This window comes from Chaetomium tenue, assembly GCF_020726465.1.
Source record: "Chaetomium tenue strain MPI-SDFR-AT-0079 chromosome Unknown F5144scaffold_2, whole genome shotgun sequence".
Taxonomy (NCBI): Eukaryota; Fungi; Ascomycota; class Sordariomycetes; order Sordariales; family Chaetomiaceae; genus Chaetomium; species Chaetomium tenue.
The window spans coordinates 2,064,910-2,080,714 of NW_027117330.1; the positions used below are offsets into that span (position 1 = coordinate 2,064,910).

The 15,805-nt window shown below is 57.2% G+C and overlaps 7 protein-coding genes across 7 annotated transcripts; 4 read left to right on the top strand and 3 right to left on the bottom strand.

Annotated features, from left to right (window-relative positions):
• The first annotated feature begins 182 nt into the window (after nt 1–182).
• Nucleotides 183–1,992, top strand: F5144DRAFT_561701 (uncharacterized protein). The gene has a single exon (XM_066788272.1). The coding sequence runs from the start codon at nt 423–425 to the stop codon at nt 1,896–1,898; it is 1,476 nt and encodes a 491-aa protein (XP_066646356.1). The 5' UTR covers nt 183–422; the 3' UTR covers nt 1,899–1,992.
• A 203-nt stretch (nt 1,993–2,195) lies between these two features.
• Nucleotides 2,196–2,753, top strand: F5144DRAFT_599478 (DASH complex subunit Dad3-domain-containing protein; the record flags this gene model as incomplete). The annotated part of the gene is made up of 2 exons (XM_066791013.1): nt 2,196–2,309; nt 2,502–2,753. The coding sequence occupies 2 exons, from the start codon at nt 2,196–2,198 to the stop codon at nt 2,751–2,753; spliced, it is 366 nt and encodes a 121-aa protein (XP_066646357.1).
• Nucleotides 2,754–3,161: 408 nt separating this feature from the next.
• On the bottom strand, nt 3,162–4,779 carry F5144DRAFT_112202 (mitochondrial 37S ribosomal protein uS5m). The gene is made up of 2 exons (XM_066782137.1): nt 3,471–4,779; nt 3,162–3,405 (listed from the first exon to the last, which is right to left on the bottom strand). The coding sequence occupies exons 1-2, from the start codon at nt 4,675–4,677 to the stop codon at nt 3,185–3,187; spliced, it is 1,428 nt and encodes a 475-aa protein (XP_066646358.1). The 5' UTR covers nt 4,678–4,779; the 3' UTR covers nt 3,162–3,184.
• An 818-nt stretch (nt 4,780–5,597) lies between these two features.
• Nucleotides 5,598–6,032, top strand: F5144DRAFT_599480 (uncharacterized protein; the record flags this gene model as incomplete). Its single annotated transcript, XM_066791014.1, has 2 exons — nt 5,598–5,803; nt 6,002–6,032. 2 exons carry the CDS (start codon nt 5,598–5,600, stop codon nt 6,030–6,032), a joined length of 237 nt encoding a protein of 78 aa, XP_066646359.1.
• F5144DRAFT_112248 (uncharacterized protein) lies at nt 5,972–8,137 on the bottom strand. The gene is made up of 3 exons (XM_066782138.1): nt 7,653–8,137; nt 7,019–7,590; nt 5,972–6,963 (listed from the first exon to the last, which is right to left on the bottom strand). Exons 1-3 carry the CDS (start codon nt 7,858–7,860, stop codon nt 6,136–6,138), a joined length of 1,608 nt encoding a protein of 535 aa, XP_066646360.1. The 5' UTR covers nt 7,861–8,137; the 3' UTR covers nt 5,972–6,135.
• A 998-nt stretch (nt 8,138–9,135) lies between these two features.
• F5144DRAFT_482602 (arginine-tRNA-protein transferase) lies at nt 9,136–11,350 on the bottom strand (the record flags this gene model as incomplete). The annotated part of the gene is made up of 4 exons (XM_066785345.1): nt 9,136–9,506; nt 9,594–10,496; nt 10,741–10,803; nt 11,299–11,350. The coding sequence occupies 4 exons, from the start codon at nt 11,348–11,350 to the stop codon at nt 9,136–9,138; spliced, it is 1,389 nt and encodes a 462-aa protein (XP_066646361.1).
• Nucleotides 11,351–14,221: 2,871 nt separating this feature from the next.
• F5144DRAFT_112256 (NUDIX hydrolase domain-like protein) lies at nt 14,222–15,377 on the top strand. The gene is made up of 2 exons (XM_066782139.1): nt 14,222–14,490; nt 14,688–15,377. The coding sequence occupies exons 1-2, from the start codon at nt 14,433–14,435 to the stop codon at nt 15,179–15,181; spliced, it is 552 nt and encodes a 183-aa protein (XP_066646362.1). The 5' UTR covers nt 14,222–14,432; the 3' UTR covers nt 15,182–15,377.
• Nucleotides 15,378–15,805: the final 428 nt, after the last annotated feature.

The window sequence follows — 15,805 nt, forward strand, 5'->3', positions numbered from 1 at the left end:
ACGACGTGTCTGATGATCCGGGGAGAAGGGTCGTGGTGTTGCATGGGTTGGCGGGGGGGATGGTGGGGGCGGTTGTGGAGGGGGGTGGTGATGGTGGGGGTGGGGATGGGGATGGGGATGAGGGGGAGGGGGAGGGGGAGGGGGAGGGGGATGAAGAGGGTGGTGAAGGAAGTGGTGAAGGGGGGGAGTCAGAGTGGGAGAGTGAAGAGGAAGAGGCAGAAGAAGAGAAAAAGGGGGGGAGGGGGAGATATGGAGATTCGAATTCCGATCAAAGTGATTCCGATCAAAGTGAAGAGGAAGACGAGGAAGAACGCGATAGGGTTACGCTCGGCGTCGATCCCCAGTTCGTGGCGTGCCTTGCCCAGAGACGGCCATACCGGCTCCGCGGCCGCGGCCTGGCCGAGCACGCCGAGAGGAGGCGCATGTGGAGGGAGTCAATGCAGGCGAGGCAGGATCTGGGGAGGTACGATTTTGGGGGTTATGTTTGGGAGTACCCCGAGGTTGTGGAGCTCGAAGGCGATTGTTCGGCGCTGATGGACCGGGCCGGTGTCGAGGTCCCGGGCGAGCTGGGAATGGGTCCGACGGTGATGCCCTTGGGTAGAAAAGGGAGCAGAAAGATCGCAGTCGTGTTTTGTCGGGTAGGCCTGTGGCGGGGGCCCAGGGGGTATGTGTTGTTTTTGGACAGAGAGGTCTGGGGTGTCCCTGGCGAGGGGGTACGCAAGGCTAGGAAGGTGACGGGTAGGAAAGTAGAGGGCCCGGAGCAGGTCACTGAAAGCCTGGAGGAGGTGTTCCTGGAGGCTGTGGAGGAGAACTGGAACTCGGACGACCAACTGCCGGGTATCGTCTCGGAAGTGGTTTATCGCCACTGGCAGGAGCTCTTTGACTTCCTCGAACCAGAGCCGCAGGCCACGCGGGAAGAAACGGTGGCATGCTACCGGTTGATGGTACGCCTGCTAGAGCTCAACGGCGAGAAAAGCGACGACATGAATTGGAAAAGGCTCGTAGACCGGATCGTAATACGTCTCAACTGGCTCAGGTCAGCGCCAGACAACTCCCCTATTCATCCCTCGACCACACTTCGGGCAACGCCTCCTGTCATCACCACTTCGAAACATGAAACGGCCGCCAGAGACAACAGAGTAAGAAGTTCCTCACGGCACGGTCAAGCCCCTCAACGGCGAGTCGACGAGAACCAGCGCGCCCTCGACCGCCTCAGCTACCTCGGTGGTATTCTCATCCCGCTACCCATCATCTCCAGCATTCTATCCATGGGCGACACTTATGGCCCCGACGGCAGCCGATTCTTCATCTTCTGGGCCCTCTCGGTGCCCCTGGCAGGGCTCACCGTCCTTCTCATCTACGCAGACACTATCCGCAAGGCCGAGGTATGGGTGGAGATCGAGCCGGGCCTCATCATGCCGAGCCCGGACGGCAAAGCCACGGGTAGTAGTAGCCATGACGAGGGTATGGGTTCCGGGGCCGAGGTGCCGCACAATAGGGTTTTGATGGGGCGCAGAAGGAGGTCCCACGAAGATGGAGAGCAACCATCCCCTGGACTGCCGAACAGCGTGCCCTTTGTTGTAGACCATGACGTCGAGGAGAGGATCATCGACATGCCAACGGTTTCTGCACCGGCGGCGCAGCCCCAGACTGGGGATGGGGAGGTAGTGGGCCGGGTACATCAACGTCGGTGGAGTATGGGCTGGGTACAGGTACCGATGCTGATTTTGGAGAGGCCAGTTGATGGATCACAACCAAAGGCATGGAAGAGAAAGCAGCTAGGCTGGACTGGCGCCATCAGAGTGATTCTGTACAAGAAGTTCAGGGACGGTGATGATATCCCTGATGGCGTGGCGGCGTGTGAGAAACCTCGGCGGGGGAAGACGAAGACATTCTGAGGCGCGTGATGATTTATGCCCTTGTTTAGTTACCTTGAGCGTTCTGCGGTTTGGCTAGAGCCTATTGCCGTTTTCAACATTGTTTACATTTACCCCTATTCATGTTCAGTTCAGGGGGTTCTTTCGTGCGGCGTTGATTAATTACTGTAAATTACCGTAACCACTTTAACATTACACCCCTCATAGCAACCCCACGTTCCCCACGCCAGCACCAGCGCGTCGATCGCGTCTGTGCAACTTTCCATGCTTGAATGCTTACTTTCAACACCACACAACTCAACATCACCACACAACAAAATGGACCCTCCACCACGACCACAAAGCTCCCTCCTCACCTCCCCGCCCGAGCTCTCTCCGCTCGAGCAGGAGGTCCTCGAGGAATACGAACGCCTAGCAGAGAACATGAAAACCGTCCGTCACTTCCTCCCTTCCACCCCTCCAACAACCCAATAACCCACCTCATACCCCCCCTCCCCTTCCAACCCAACCCCCCTTAACCCCGAACGATCCCCCCCACCCCTTTAACACCAACACCATCACCACCAAAACACAAACCAACCCCTCCCTCCCTCACGCACTAACAACCCCCCGCATAACAAACAGCTCGCCACAGTCCTCGACAACCTCGCCAGCGCCCCAGCCTCCGACATCCTCGACGGCCTGCGCGAGCTGGAGCGCAAGACCAGCCTGGTGTTTACGCTGCTCAAGGCCAGTGTGTACAGCATCGTGCTGCAGCAGGAGATTGATTGGGGTGGTGGTGGTGGTGCTGGAGGTGGTGGTGGGAGAGGGGAGGAGGGGGATGGGGACGGGGGTGGGGATGGGGATTATCAGGAGGGGGAGTATACGGAGGGGTGAGCTGCGTTGTGGATGGATGGATGTTTATGGTTGTTGTTGTTATATACCCCGGTTATGGTTATAGATGGGTGGGCTGGGCTATGATGGGTAGGGTACGGTGGCTCGGTTGGAACAGACAGGCGCCGGAGGAGCATTCTTTCGCGGTGGTGATGGAGGCTTTGGCGAGCCTGTGGGGAGGACGATGGAAACCAACGATGCAAACATCGAGAGTCGGTGAGGGGAGATTCGCCGCCAGAGGACACCGGCCCATTCCACACCCACACCTACCACACCACACCCAGGCAGGTCGTACGCAGGGCCGGGATATATATACACACCCCACACCGCGCTGTTTATACAAGATTCTACAGTGGAGTCTACGGCACCATCCCAGCCCCGCCGGTTAGCTAGACAGACAAACGGACAAACAAACCAATAATACATGGATTGTGTTACAACGTGGCCCCGCCGTAGTACACCTTGCGCACGTCCACCATCTTCTTGCCACGGCCGATGGCCATCCTTTCCGGGTCGGGCTGGTTGCAGAGCGCCCAGTAGGCCGCCTTGACCGTGTTCATGGGGTTGCGCGAGCGCGGGATGTTGGCCGCGAGGTCCTGGATGCCCGCCGCGCGGCACATCTCGAAAATGCGGTGCGACACGCGGAGGCCGAATCCTAGACAAAAATCGTCAATATCGCTGTAGTCCCGTGACAAATAATGGGACACAAAAAAGACATACCTGGCGGGCGGGCGTTCATCTTGACGACGGTGCCCGACACCTTGGCCGTGACCGACCCGTAGATGGTCCGGTTCTCGTATCGCCGGATCGGCCGCATGTTGCGGATGGCCAGGAGGCGCGCCTTGAGCCCCGCGATACTTGGCTCGGTCGACTTGGCCTCGCCGATGCCGAGCCAGCCGTTGCCGTTGCCCACCACATACATGATGGACGCCTTCTGCACCTTGCCCAAACGCGTCTGGTTGGCCACGCGGCGCTGGACGAGCTGCTTGGAGTGCAGGTTGAGGATATCCTTGACTCTCAGGCCCGTGCGCCGCTTGAGGTCCTGGTAGATACCGATGTCGTCCAGGCCGTGGTCTTCCGGGTCGATGGCGTTCTTGTACATGCCCGCCACCCCGGGCACCTTGCTCGGCAGCGCGAGCGCGAGCGACGAGTCGGTCGTCCGGTTCTTGTCCGTCATGCCCGACCGCTCCAGGATGTACTGCAGGATATCGGCATCGGTCGGCCCGGACGTGTCCTCGGGGTTCGCTGCCTGCTTGCTCATCTCGCCCTCGAGGTAACTTTGGAACGCCTTGTGCGCCGCCTCACGCACCTCCCCCGGCCACTGCCCCTCGGGCTTTTTTTTGAACTCGTCCGACACAAAATCCGCCGGCGTCTTGAGCTTTCCCGTCACCTCCCCCTCCTGGAACTTGTCGGCCCACTCAACCAGGTCCGCGGTAAACTCGTCCATGTTCATGAAGCGCGCCAGCGGGTCGGGTGCCTCCTGGTTCTTGGCCCGCTTGTCGATGATGGGCTGTGTCTCGGCGAAGTCGTCGATGTAGGGCATCGTGTAGGGGTCGACGCGGAGGCGGCCCTGCACGGTCAGGTCGCGCGGGTCGATGGCGGCCTCACCGGCCTCGAGGGCGGCGATCTGGGCGGGCGAGTATTTTGTCCGCAGGTGGTCGATCTCCTCTTGCGTGTACTTGGGGAACTGCTCCTTGGTGAACTGGTCGATCTGCTTCTCGTCCATCAGGCCCATATCGGCGGCGCGAACGTTGGCGAACCGCGGTTTCCGCCTTGCCGACAGCTGAGGTGAGCTGTGGAACTGGTGGGCGAACCCGAGTTGGTGGCATGTTGCCGTCGCCGGAGCAGCAGCGCATGAAGCAGCGCCCGACCCCGCGGCCAGGCGTCCGGAGAGGAGCCTCCTGGCGGCTGGACGCGCTACGCTCATCTCTCTCGGACCAATTGACTCGGCCACACCCCGGTTACTGGTGGTTGGTGTTCGACAGGTTCCGGCGGTCACGTCTTGCACTTCTATCGGCGGGCACTGAGGACTCGAGAGTGGGTTTCGATATGTTCAGATGGCCACCAATTTTTTTGGGCCCGAGCTTTCTGGTGCCAGTAGCCAGTGGGCCAGCGTAAAGGCAGGTAATTCATGCCTAACTTTCAAGGCACTAATAGCCCTGCTTGGCCCATGGGGCCAGTTGCTCCACTTTTTGGTTTTCGTTCTTTCAACCCTGGTGTCCCATCACTCATCATGCAGAGAGAGAATCAAACGAAGACACTTTTGCGATTCTCCCCTCTCCGTAGATATTGGTACTCGGGTTCGACGCGACGATGGCCTTTGGCGACGCGTTTGAGCCATCAACTCTGTTCAGAAGGTTGAACCCCCAGCCAATCATTCCCAGCTTACCTAACCGAGTCGTTCGACTTCTGGTGCAGGCCTGAAACTCATTCGAGGGTCAGGCCCCTTTCTTGGCCGTTTCTTGCCGCCGGTCAAGACCAATACGACCCCAGATCCCGCCCGCATCCCAAGATCGCCCAGGCACTGGAAGACAGGGGGCTTGCACCTTGGCTCAATTCGGCTTCATTGTGACGTCTCCAGTTTCATCCGGCCACGCCAAGCGGCCTGCCTTTCCTCCCATTTCTTCCCTCCCTCTCCTGTTTTCGCAGTTCGGCTCTCTTTTGGTTCTCCGCCGTGACAAATCTTGTAATAATATCCTTCCCTTCGTCCAAAATCACTTGCCACGGCGCAGGCGACCGCCCAAGTTGATCATCCGCTGGCGGCTACTCCATCTGCTGAATTCATCGCAACGTACCTCTTCGGTCGCCACACACCAACCACCCGCATAACAAACAACCAACGACACGATGGGGCAATTCGACTGGTTCGGGAGCATCGGCGCAACGCCGGAGGCCGTCGCTGTGCTCAACGACCAGCCCATCCTCTTCACCATTCTCCTCGTCGCCCTCGTCGCCATCATCCTGCAGTGTGTGCTGATCTGGTACATCCACTTTGCCACATTAAAGCCAGAACAAAAGAAGAAGAAGGAAAAGAAGAAGCCGGCACCAAAAAAGTGAGGGTTGCCCCTCAAAGTCGGAAACGGCCAGAAAATAATCTGGCGTACCTTCTCAAACGAAGTGCTCCACGGACAACACCAATCCGAGGCGAAGGGGCCGGTTTCCCGAGAGGACGAGGTGCTGGGGCAACATAATAAGGAATCCAAATTCTCCGTCAAAGACTTTTTGAACCTCGAACTTTGGCGTGGGTGCAGGCAGCCCAGTTTCCGAACACCACGCATGTGACGGGTTGGGAGGTTATCGAGGAATCTGCTGAAGGAGTCTTTTCAACTGAGGTTATAAACGATGGCCATCTGTATTTTATGGTCGGCTGGGGGCTTGGTCGAGCTCATTCCCGAGCCCAATAGCCGAGCGGTGCATCGTCGGGGTACGGTGGTAGGAATGGTGGGTTTGCGGCATCGTCCGGGTGGATATGAACCCCGGGATCAGGGAGCTCATCCCCATGGAACATAATATATGCTTGGTTTGCACCTTGGCCCCAATATCCTTTCCATTCTTCGTCTTGCTGCTGGCCGTAGCCGTCAGAGTCGACGAGTTGTGGAGCTGGTGGCCAGTCGATTTGATCGTCCTCCGAGTTCTCTCGATCGATCGGGTAAACATTTCCTTGTCCGTCGGTGTAAAAGTAGTCACCCTCGGAACTGTGCGTCCAATCATCTGGTGGTGAGAGTCCCTCCGCGGGCATGTAGGACTCGTCCGCTTGCAAAAGAGCGTCTATCCCAAGATGGCCTGCTTCAGGAAAAGACCCGGGAAAAGCAACGTACGGGTCGCAGTCTGGCTCTAGGCCGTAACCTTCCATGGCGGCGAAAGTTCCACTGTCATCTTCATCGACGTAGGTCGTGGGGATCTCCAACTCTGGCCTTACGTATCCGAGTTGCGGCCGCACCCTCTTTTCTATGTTTTCGTCCCCTTGTTTGGCTGTGAAGGGTCGTTTAATCGGTTCTGGTTGGATCCGGGTTTGGCACAATAACCATAATCGTTTCTCTATCTCGTCCGTAGCCTCGTTTACTGAGTCAGCCAACATCTGGCGGCCGTACACTGTTGTTGTCTGGCGAGTCAAATTGTCGAGTTTATCCCGGAGACTCGCGGACCGGGCGTTCTTTAGACGGGAAATTCCAGCAGCAATGGACGGGATGACTTGTGCGTGGACAGACATTGCCTTTAACAAACGTCAGTGATAATCATCGCTTCACCAACTGGGCCTGGAGCCTCACCTGAAGGTATCGAAGGTCCCAAACAGCTGGGGCAATCTCGGTCAAGGAGGGCGACGCCGGATTCTTGATGGTCCTCATCCCCGGGCACATCCCTCTGACACCGATGAGTTTCCGAAAAGCAAAGTCCAAGAGGCAGGCCATGTCTGCAATAGCCTCAGCAACTAGCGACTCAATGTCTTCTTGTTGATAATCTAGAATCGGTGGTTCCAGCGACGATACTGGACCCATATTTCCGACATTCTCTTCGACCGCCACTGCTGCTTTTTTACTCCGCCTAGGGTTGTTTCTGGGGGCGTAGGTGTGTTTCTGAGATGTTGGTTCCGTATGTTGGGCGCAGTTCAGGGGTTGGGTTATCGGTAGGCTTGGGAGATCGGTTTTGCTCTTGTTCCCCTTCTTTAATGACTTGAAGCTATAGTTGACTTCGCATTTCAAAGCCTGGAACTGAGCGGACGGAATGTTCGGAGGCGCTATCATTTCGGATGACAGGTCGGGATGACGGAGGAAGTATGAAGCGTGGGCATGGCCCTGATTTGGCCGAGCATGGGACACATGGTTTTCCCGAAGTTCGAGTCCTGTGTGTTTCCAAACCTGGGACGTTAGGACAGAAAGCGCAACCAGTAACCCCCTTACGTACCGAGCACTCGGGAGCAAAGTTGGCAATGGCAGTCATGATGCTTGGGTCGAGGCTTTCGGTGTCGGGTATCTCGTCGTTTATCAGAGTCAAAACCTCGATTTGGCAGGAGCCAGCCTTCGAGATCCAGATATCTCCCGCCGAAGTAGCTTGGCACAAATCTTTTGCGGAAGCAGAGTCCGTCCACGGAGCGGGAAGGGCCACCGTGCATGAACTTGAAAGCGTAAGAGACAGGTTCGGCGTCCTCCCGGCAACCTTGATCTTCCCAAGGCCAACAGAGACAGCCAGCATTGCAACTCCAACTCAAAGCAAGTTGGAGGCTGGCATTCGATGACGGTCAACGAAGGCCGCATGGCCGAAAGCTTCTGGAGCCGATGGATGGTAACATCAGCGAGGCGAACATGGCCTTGCCACTGGCTGTGCAAATCCGAAATGCAATGTGTGGAAAATGTTACTCAGGTAGTACCTTCCATGTCCGGGTCTACTGACCTACTAGCGGGATTTCAGTCCGAATCAAAGGATATCCGAATGTGAGGAAGGAGCCATCCACATTTCGATCCCCATCCATGCAGTTTTTAGAGTTGGATTCTAATGACACTAACACCGTACTCCAACCGGGGGATTTTCAACATGCACTCTCCGGCGTCTTCCACGATGAACCGTCACCATCGTGTCCACAACCCGCTTTCCACGTTAATTATGACATAACAGCCACCAACAGATCGACCATCTCTGTTTCCTGTACCAATGACATCAAAGAGCCATCTACAGGATCGGTTTCAGCCCACGGCCTCGGTTCTTCCTAGTCCTGAGCCCAACCACTCCCAATCCCACCCTCACCCGTCTCACAAAAAGCCTCACCTCCCGCCTCCACGACAAACAAACAGCGCTCCAGACGCCGGGCAGCCCACACACACGCAGTCTCTGACTCACATACGGCAGAGGCGCCAACAGAACAAAGTTCCCGGGCACCAGCTCCATCCCAAGCCACATTTCACATGTCGACATGCGGTCACACGACAGCGAGCCCCTTTCGGTCAAGTAAACAAACCCCCACGTAGCCCGGGGGGTCTAGGCCGCTTGACCGAACAGGAAGGGTTGTGGTTGGGCATCCAAAGTGGCAAGAGGACAACACCATCAATTTCCCAATTCGTCTACCGAAGCGTCTTTTTTTTTTTGCTCTCTCCATCTCGCCCTTCGAACCTTGTCCCGTCTTTTGCCGCCACCACCGCCGCCGCCACCTCTTGCCATGTGGGAAAAGGTGCACAAGATCGCTGCCATCGACTTGTCTGTCTCACCCAGCCCACCCTCCATCCCGCCATCTCTCCCACGCCTGATGAGAATCCATGCATGTCAACACATTGCGTATGTACATGCATAGACAATCTACTACGCCCACACCCACCCCAACACCACACCACCACCACCACCAACCACCCACACCTCCCACCCAAATCCAACCCCATCTTACCTACATACATACTAGTTACGAAGCAGAGCGCTTCCGAAAGTCGATACAGATATCTCCAATCAGGTCCGGCCCGACGGCAGCGACCAGCTCGGCGATGCGCGACTTGAGGGAGCCGAACTGGCTGACGTGCTCCGTGTCCCAGATGACGAGGTGCGAGGCGACGATGAAGGTGTCGGAGAAGTCGGAGCGCAGCACCAGGCCGTCCATGTCGACCTCCTCCATGTCGGCGAGCGTCGGGATCCCCGGCATGTTGCTGGCGAGGAGGAAGGAGTCTTCTTCCTCCCCTTCTTCTGCTGCTGTCTGTTCTTCTTCGGAGGAGGATGGGGAAGGGGAGGCTTCGTCAGCTTTTTGGGAGTCTGCGGTTGCGTTGTGGTTCCCTGTAGCTACTGTATCTACTGCGTTGTCTTGAGTAGCAACGATGGTGTTGATTCCGTTGGCGTCATTGACGCCGTGCCCCTTGGTATCGGCACGACCAACTGCCTGCTCCGTTCTTGAGAAACAGACATAATGCTCCTTGTCAAACTTGTCGAGGGCTTCCTTATCCAGCAGATACCACTGCAGATCCTCCGGGTCAAGGACATACTGCGGCTTATACTCGATCTTGTACCTCATCTTGGCACAGTTGTGCACATAGTACCCCGGATACCACCAGCGATAGCCCGCCTCGCGGGCCAGGGCAATCTCGCGCAGGGCGCCCAGCTTGCCGGGGTTCAGCCAGTGGATCGACTCGTGGTAGAGGAAGTAGACGGCGCTAACACAATCGGGCAGGAGGTCCAGGACGCCCACGGCGACCAGTTTCCCGTCGATACGGTAGCACTGGTGGAAGGACCCTAGCTTGCGTTCCTTGCCGTCCGGGCCGACCATGGACCCCCGGCTCAGTGGGGAGTTGCACAGGAAGCGCTTGAAGCCATGGCGCGAGATCTTATCCTGGGGCTCGCGGTGGACGATGCGCTGGTAGTTCTCGAAGATGTCGTATTTCTCTTCGGTGAACGTATCCGGCTCTAGCGTGACAGTAAACGCATGGTCCGGCGACGGCGGGGACTTGAGGACCTCGGCTTCGGGTTCATGGATCCTCTCGACCAGGTCGAAGACGTTATGGCGCCTTCTTACTTCGGCGCGGGATCGTGGATGCAGACGGGCCGCCTCCCTGGCGTACGTATCACCGATTATGTGGCGGTTGAAACGATTGACGGCCTGGCGCTGATCCTTGGTGGGCTTGAATTGAGTTGAGTCTAGCCGGAGAGTGTAGTGTGGGCAACACGAGTGCTTCTGATTCGGCCGGTACAAGAGAGTACCGGAGCGCCTCCAACATCGGTCAACCAGCTTCTGGTAGAAAGTTGGCGTCAGGGATGTTGCTATAGAATAGTAAGAATAACCTATGAACTGCAGTGTTAGACGTGACCCTGGTCATGGACGCGGGTTGTGGCAGGAGGTTGGCTTGTGAGAGAGCCACTCGTCCGAGGTGTGGTCGAGGAGTGGGGGGCAGATGGAAAAGGGGGGCTCGGGTGAGCGAGGGAGCTGGGTGAGACATGTCTGGGGGTGGACATTTTATCCCGGAGAATTTACAATGGTGCATGGGGGGTAAAAGCAGTATGTTACTCTCAAAAGGGGAACATTCACGTTTTGTGGACTGACCACTGCTAGTCCGGCGGCAATACCCGCACTCGGATGAATTGCTATAACCTAGTGTTTTCGGAGTCACGGTTAGTACAGGCGTAGCAGAAACTTTGACGACGACGACGACGAAGGTCGTAACGGGATGGTATGTTATGTCTGGGTTCTAGCGTCGCGAAAGAGGGTCCCGTCCCGCTGGGGACACAACACACGTGATGAAACGGAAATGGAAGGAGGCCACATTTTTACCAAACCTGATCTCCCCTTGTTGAGCATGGGGGAGTGGCCGGGGAAATGTTGTGGCGGCGGCTGAAACTCTGACAGATGGAAAAGGACACAGCGCTGGCTGAGCGTGGGATACACTGGAATTACTGTCACTTGAGCTGGATGCTGGCCCGTCACCCGTCAACACAGAACGGGGTTTGACATAACTAAGATCGGACTCGGGGGTAGAATGCGGGAGGAGATCGCGTGGCCGCCGGGGCAGACTGGCCAACGACAGCGTCCCATTGACGCACATGGCCCGAATGGTTGGGTGAGACGGCTTGGAAGGTCGGGACTCACCGATTGGAAAAAGGAACGAGTACCGCGCTGCAACCTCGCCAGGGGTCTGCATGTTTGTGCCTGCCGTTTCCATCCTGCACAGGAGCTTGTGGAACCAAGCGGGTAGGGCCAGCCCGAGCTTCTCCGGAGCCGGGCGAAATCTAGCGGGGCAGTCGGGCGAGGCGGCGGACGGGCGGGGCCACAGCCGCGGCGCCGGAGGTCGTCAAGCGGCTCGAGTTTTAGATATGCCCAGTCCCGGGGAGGAGGTGGAAGATGCAGCTGCTGGTCTTCAGGGGTTGCACGTCCCAACGGCCGAGAAGGGGATGGCCGGCCCGGGGAGGGGGGAAGGGGGGAGCGGGTGCCGGCCTCGATGAGGCTGCAGAAATGAGGTGGTGCCGCGTGGCGTGTATCCCGGGGTCTGTGGTTGCCGTCCGGAGGCTCCTCCAAGAATCGAGGAAGCCAGACGATTGTGGCGAAGCGGTGAAACCTAGCGGAGCGAGGGCCTGGAAAGCATCTGGCAGTCGGTGCCGAGCTGTTGTGTCGAGATCACCCGACCCAGACAACGAAAGTGTTCGTCCAATGCCCCGCGCGTGAGCTCCGAGTCAGCGTGGGGGAACGAGGCACAGGGAAGTTAGGAGGGATGCAGGATGACGGTGATTTCGAAAACAGTGTCAGCCATCGGGGGAGGACTGGTGACGAGGACGGGCTGTGTGGGAACGCAACAGGCAACCGAGATACTTTCGGGCAGGGACGGTTGGTGAAATCGAAAGGTAGATGAACAGCTCAGAGACTGACCCCCACTGTCCGTACCGCATAGGTCGCCTGCGGAGGCGAGCGGGAGTCATTGCCCCGCATTCTTTGCAGTGCGTTGCGACTGGGGCGTGACCCAGACCGTGACAAAACAATCTAGCGAATGGGGGCCATGGAGTATTAATCAACGGCGAAGAATAAACTGGTTTTGTGGGGGGAAATGTGCCTTGAGTCGAGCTAGTTCCATTTTTGATAATTTGGAGACCTTTGAAGCTTGTGAAAGGTTCAAGTTTGACGGTTGGATGCCGTCAGCTGGTTCTCTTGACCTGCGAGCCTGTGTCAGGATAGGTAAGGTAGTGCGGGGCTCAGCAACTAACCTGGCAGATATCTGGAAAGTGCTAGCGAGAACGACCTGGAAAGAACCAAACAAGCCCAGCTGAAAAAAAGAAAAAAAAAATACCCGACCTGCCATGCCCAACCGTTACCCGCTTCAGGTTCAAGTTTCCACTGTCTTGGGGTCGGGATGTTTCGGAAGCGGTCCGGGGAATCTACTGTGTACGCAGCACTTAACGTAAGTTCCAATAGGTAGGTACCTACCTACCTCTAGCAGACCTAGACCATTAAGGTGGACTGAGAGTCCTGCCCGGACCGCCCCCCGTTCGAAGAGCCCTTCGCGGCGCCCTCCGCTGTTGACGTTAGTGCATTTTAACCAAGACTTCTGACTCGGTCTCATCCCACGCAAACATGCAAGGTAACCTCCCGTACCTGCACCGCAGAGTAGAAACTGCACTTTGTTCATGAACGGCCAATTGGCCATCCCGATCCTCTTTCCCAACCCGCTTTCTCTTTGTCTTCGACCCCAACAACGGCCATGGCGACTGCCAATCCGGGACACCTCACATCGCCTGGACCCAGCGTCGGTAGCGGAACACGGAACCCCCGACAGGCCACCCCTGTCCCGGTCACCGATCTGAGGGTACGTACCCCACGCACCACCCATGCGGCTGCTCCACCGAGCGTTTTCAGTCTCTCCTGCCGTTCGGGATTGGTAAAATTTTTAGAGCTCTATTGTCGGAGCTTGCCTCCTTTTCGCAACCTGTGCTTTTCCCTTTCCGTCCCTCCCATCCATCGTGTCCCTGCCCACGCTTCCAGGTTGTCCGTCATGACCACCACCATCTCGCCGCCCGTCATGTGTGGGGTACATTCATGTACACATTGGAGCAGTCTCCAGCCAGAAGCTACCCCCCTGACCTGCGGTTCCAGATGCGTGCAACAGGTCAGCCTGCAGGGAGCTGCTTGCTAGCCTCCTTTTGCCTCGATGGCCCGGCCGGAACAGAGACTTCGTTCGGATTTTGTCATGTACCTTGCATTGTACCTAGAGTATAAAGACCAACTCCAATTTCCCCGGGAACCTGGAAACTGCCCCTCCTTCCCGAGCTGGGGGTCCCAACAGCCTGCCCGCCCAGCAGCGCTCCCTGATCTTGAAATTTCTAGGACATACCATCCCGTCGTCTGTTTCATCAGTTACCTAGTTGTTGAGGCAAGTGCGAAAGACTGCCTTGCCTACCACCACGTACCGAGGTGCCTCGCCCCCGTCAACTCCTTCTCGCCGCCTCAATCGGCCTTCCACTCTTGTGGTCTACGACTGTAGCACTCTGCACGTCCGTCTCTTGAAAAGTCTGTCAAGGATTTCAGCGTGTGTTGCCTGCCCAGACGTGTTCCAACATTCGTGGGTTGCCGGTTGCCAAGCGCGTGCGCGTAGACCATCGAGAAGTTTGTTTCAACGCCAACTCCGCAAAACCACGACATCCTCGTCCGAATTTACGAACCCTGTCACTTGGCCGACCTCGCTGACCGATCCCCAAACCCCTCGATCGAAATTGGGCTTCCGCTCGCTTTTGCGCTGTTCCCAGCCGACCACCAGCATCCTTCCTGCATCGGAACAGCCCGTTGCACGAGACCTTTGCGCCGCGGCAAGCCATCGGCCTCGTTCACTCGTTCATACCCCACAGACGACCTCGCTCTTCATAAAACAGGGCTGCCGTCCGTGCGATACCTCCACGGAACCCGTGCAGCGACATTTTCACAATTTGGCACGGATCCTGAGTCACCAACCCATATATCCCCGCCTCAATCCCTCACCGGTGAATCGAGGCGACAGCAAACCCTTGTCTCCCGGAAACTCACCGCCTAACCCCAACCCGATATTTGAGCGATGACCATGCAGTCTTTGTTTTGTTAAGGACAGGTCGCATTCACGCCGCTCTACAACTGTCACCCGAGACCGCGGTGCTGTCTAAACCCTTCCGAATCTCGCATTCAACGCCATCTCACCAACCCTCCTCGGTGTGTCTCTCGGATCCTTCAAAAAGCTCGGCAGCAGGTTGGTGGATATATTGGGGAACATGGCGGCAAACGGGAATAACCGCCCTATGGAGTCACGGACTGGGAGGAATAATCAGAGTGAGTCGCCCCTCAACACAGAGCAGACAACCAAACCCCCAGTGAGACGATGAGCAGGGGGGCTGGGGGTATGGGGATGCAGGCCAATCTTTGTGCCAGTGCTTTCCTCGAACCCCCTTTTTCCCTTTGTCTGCCTTTGAAACCCCGAGCCTCGCAGGTCAAACACTGACTTGTTCCGTTTTTTCCCTCCGCAACAGGATACAACACGGAAGGCGAGCGCTTGGTTGCCGGCATGGTGCCTCTGACGCAGGACAAGACGTACGTGATGTTGATCCAGTCGGGGCGGCGGAAAGGCTGGGTGCTGCCCAAGGGCGGCTGGGAGACGGACGAGGAGTGCCACGAGGCCGCGGCCCGCGAGGCCTGGGAGGAGGCCGGCATCTTCGTACAAATTGATTATGACCTGGGCGACATCCGCGAGACGATCCCGCGCAAGAAGGCATCGTTATTGTCCTCCTCTTCGTCCTCCAAAGGCTCCAGCAAGGATTCGTCCAAGGATGGTAAGGACTCGTCCAAGGAGAAGCCCCGCACGCTCTATCGATTTTACGAAGCCACCGTCACTAGCGAGGAAGCCGATTGGCCCGAGCGGGAGAAGCGCACGCGCCAGTGGTTTACCTTCGCCGAGGCCAGCGAGCTGCTCAAGGACCGGCCGGAGCTTCATACCGCGCTAGAGCGCTCGACTATGAAGAGGTAGTCTCGGGGCGCGCCATGTCGAGAGACGGGCCAGTCCTCCCGGACTTGCTTTACCCCTCGGATTTCCGCTCCCGCCGTGAAGCGTACGGGGGGGCCTCTATGGAAAGGGCGGATCTTGGCAAGGAGAGAAATGTTTGGTCGCTTTCTCTCCACCGCCGGAAAGATGCCGCTTGCTACACTGGGGCTCCGAAGCACGGAATCTGGCGGGTTCTTTGGGCATTTTTATCGCTCAAGGATCATTCTCGACGTGGCACTGTTTCTTTCCCGACCCACCCGGAGTCGGCTTCTTCTTAGTCTCTTTTTAGCATTTTTTAGTTTCGGCGGCTTTGTCTTTGTTTTATGCGCACTTGCACATCTTCGGGGAGAAGGAGTATATAGGGTTCTCCTTGGTCTCAAGGCGGGTGACAGTACCGAACTTTCCTTACCTCCTCGATGGACCTATCATGGCGGGCATGCTCCATTTGGTGAGCTCTGCTCCACAAGAACGAGGGATTTTGGTCATCCCTCCAGGGAATTGGCTGCGGCAAATATGCATCTGTCTCCCGGAGTTTGCGAGGGTGGGCCGTGATAGATTTGTTTTGCGTTCTTGTTTCCCCTCCCCTTCCGTCTCCTTTGGACCTACGAT

Coding starts and splice junctions, on each gene's coding strand:
- F5144DRAFT_561701 (XM_066788272.1), top strand. CDS start 423: ATGTGGAGGGAGTCAATGCAGGCGAGGCAGGATCTGGGGAGGTACGAT.
- F5144DRAFT_112202 (XM_066782137.1), bottom strand. CDS start 4,677: ATGAGCGTAGCGCGTCCAGCCGCCAGGAGGCTCCTCTCCGGACGCCTG. Junction 3,406..3,470: donor GATGAACGCCCGCCCGCCAG/GTATGTCTTTTT, acceptor ATTTTTGTCTAG/GATTCGGCCTCCGCGTGTCG.
- F5144DRAFT_112248 (XM_066782138.1), bottom strand. CDS start 7,860: ATGCACGGTGGCCCTTCCCGCTCCGTGGACGGACTCTGCTTCCGCAAA. Junction 7,591..7,652: donor ACTTTGCTCCCGAGTGCTCG/GTACGTAAGGGG, acceptor GGAAACACACAG/GACTCGAACTTCGGGAAAAC. Junction 6,964..7,018: donor GGGACCTTCGATACCTTCAG/GTGAGGCTCCAG, acceptor CGTTTGTTAAAG/GCAATGTCTGTCCACGCACA.
- F5144DRAFT_112256 (XM_066782139.1), top strand. CDS start 14,433: ATGGCGGCAAACGGGAATAACCGCCCTATGGAGTCACGGACTGGGAGG. Junction 14,491..14,687: donor GACTGGGAGGAATAATCAGA/GTGAGTCGCCCC, acceptor CCTCCGCAACAG/GATACAACACGGAAGGCGAG.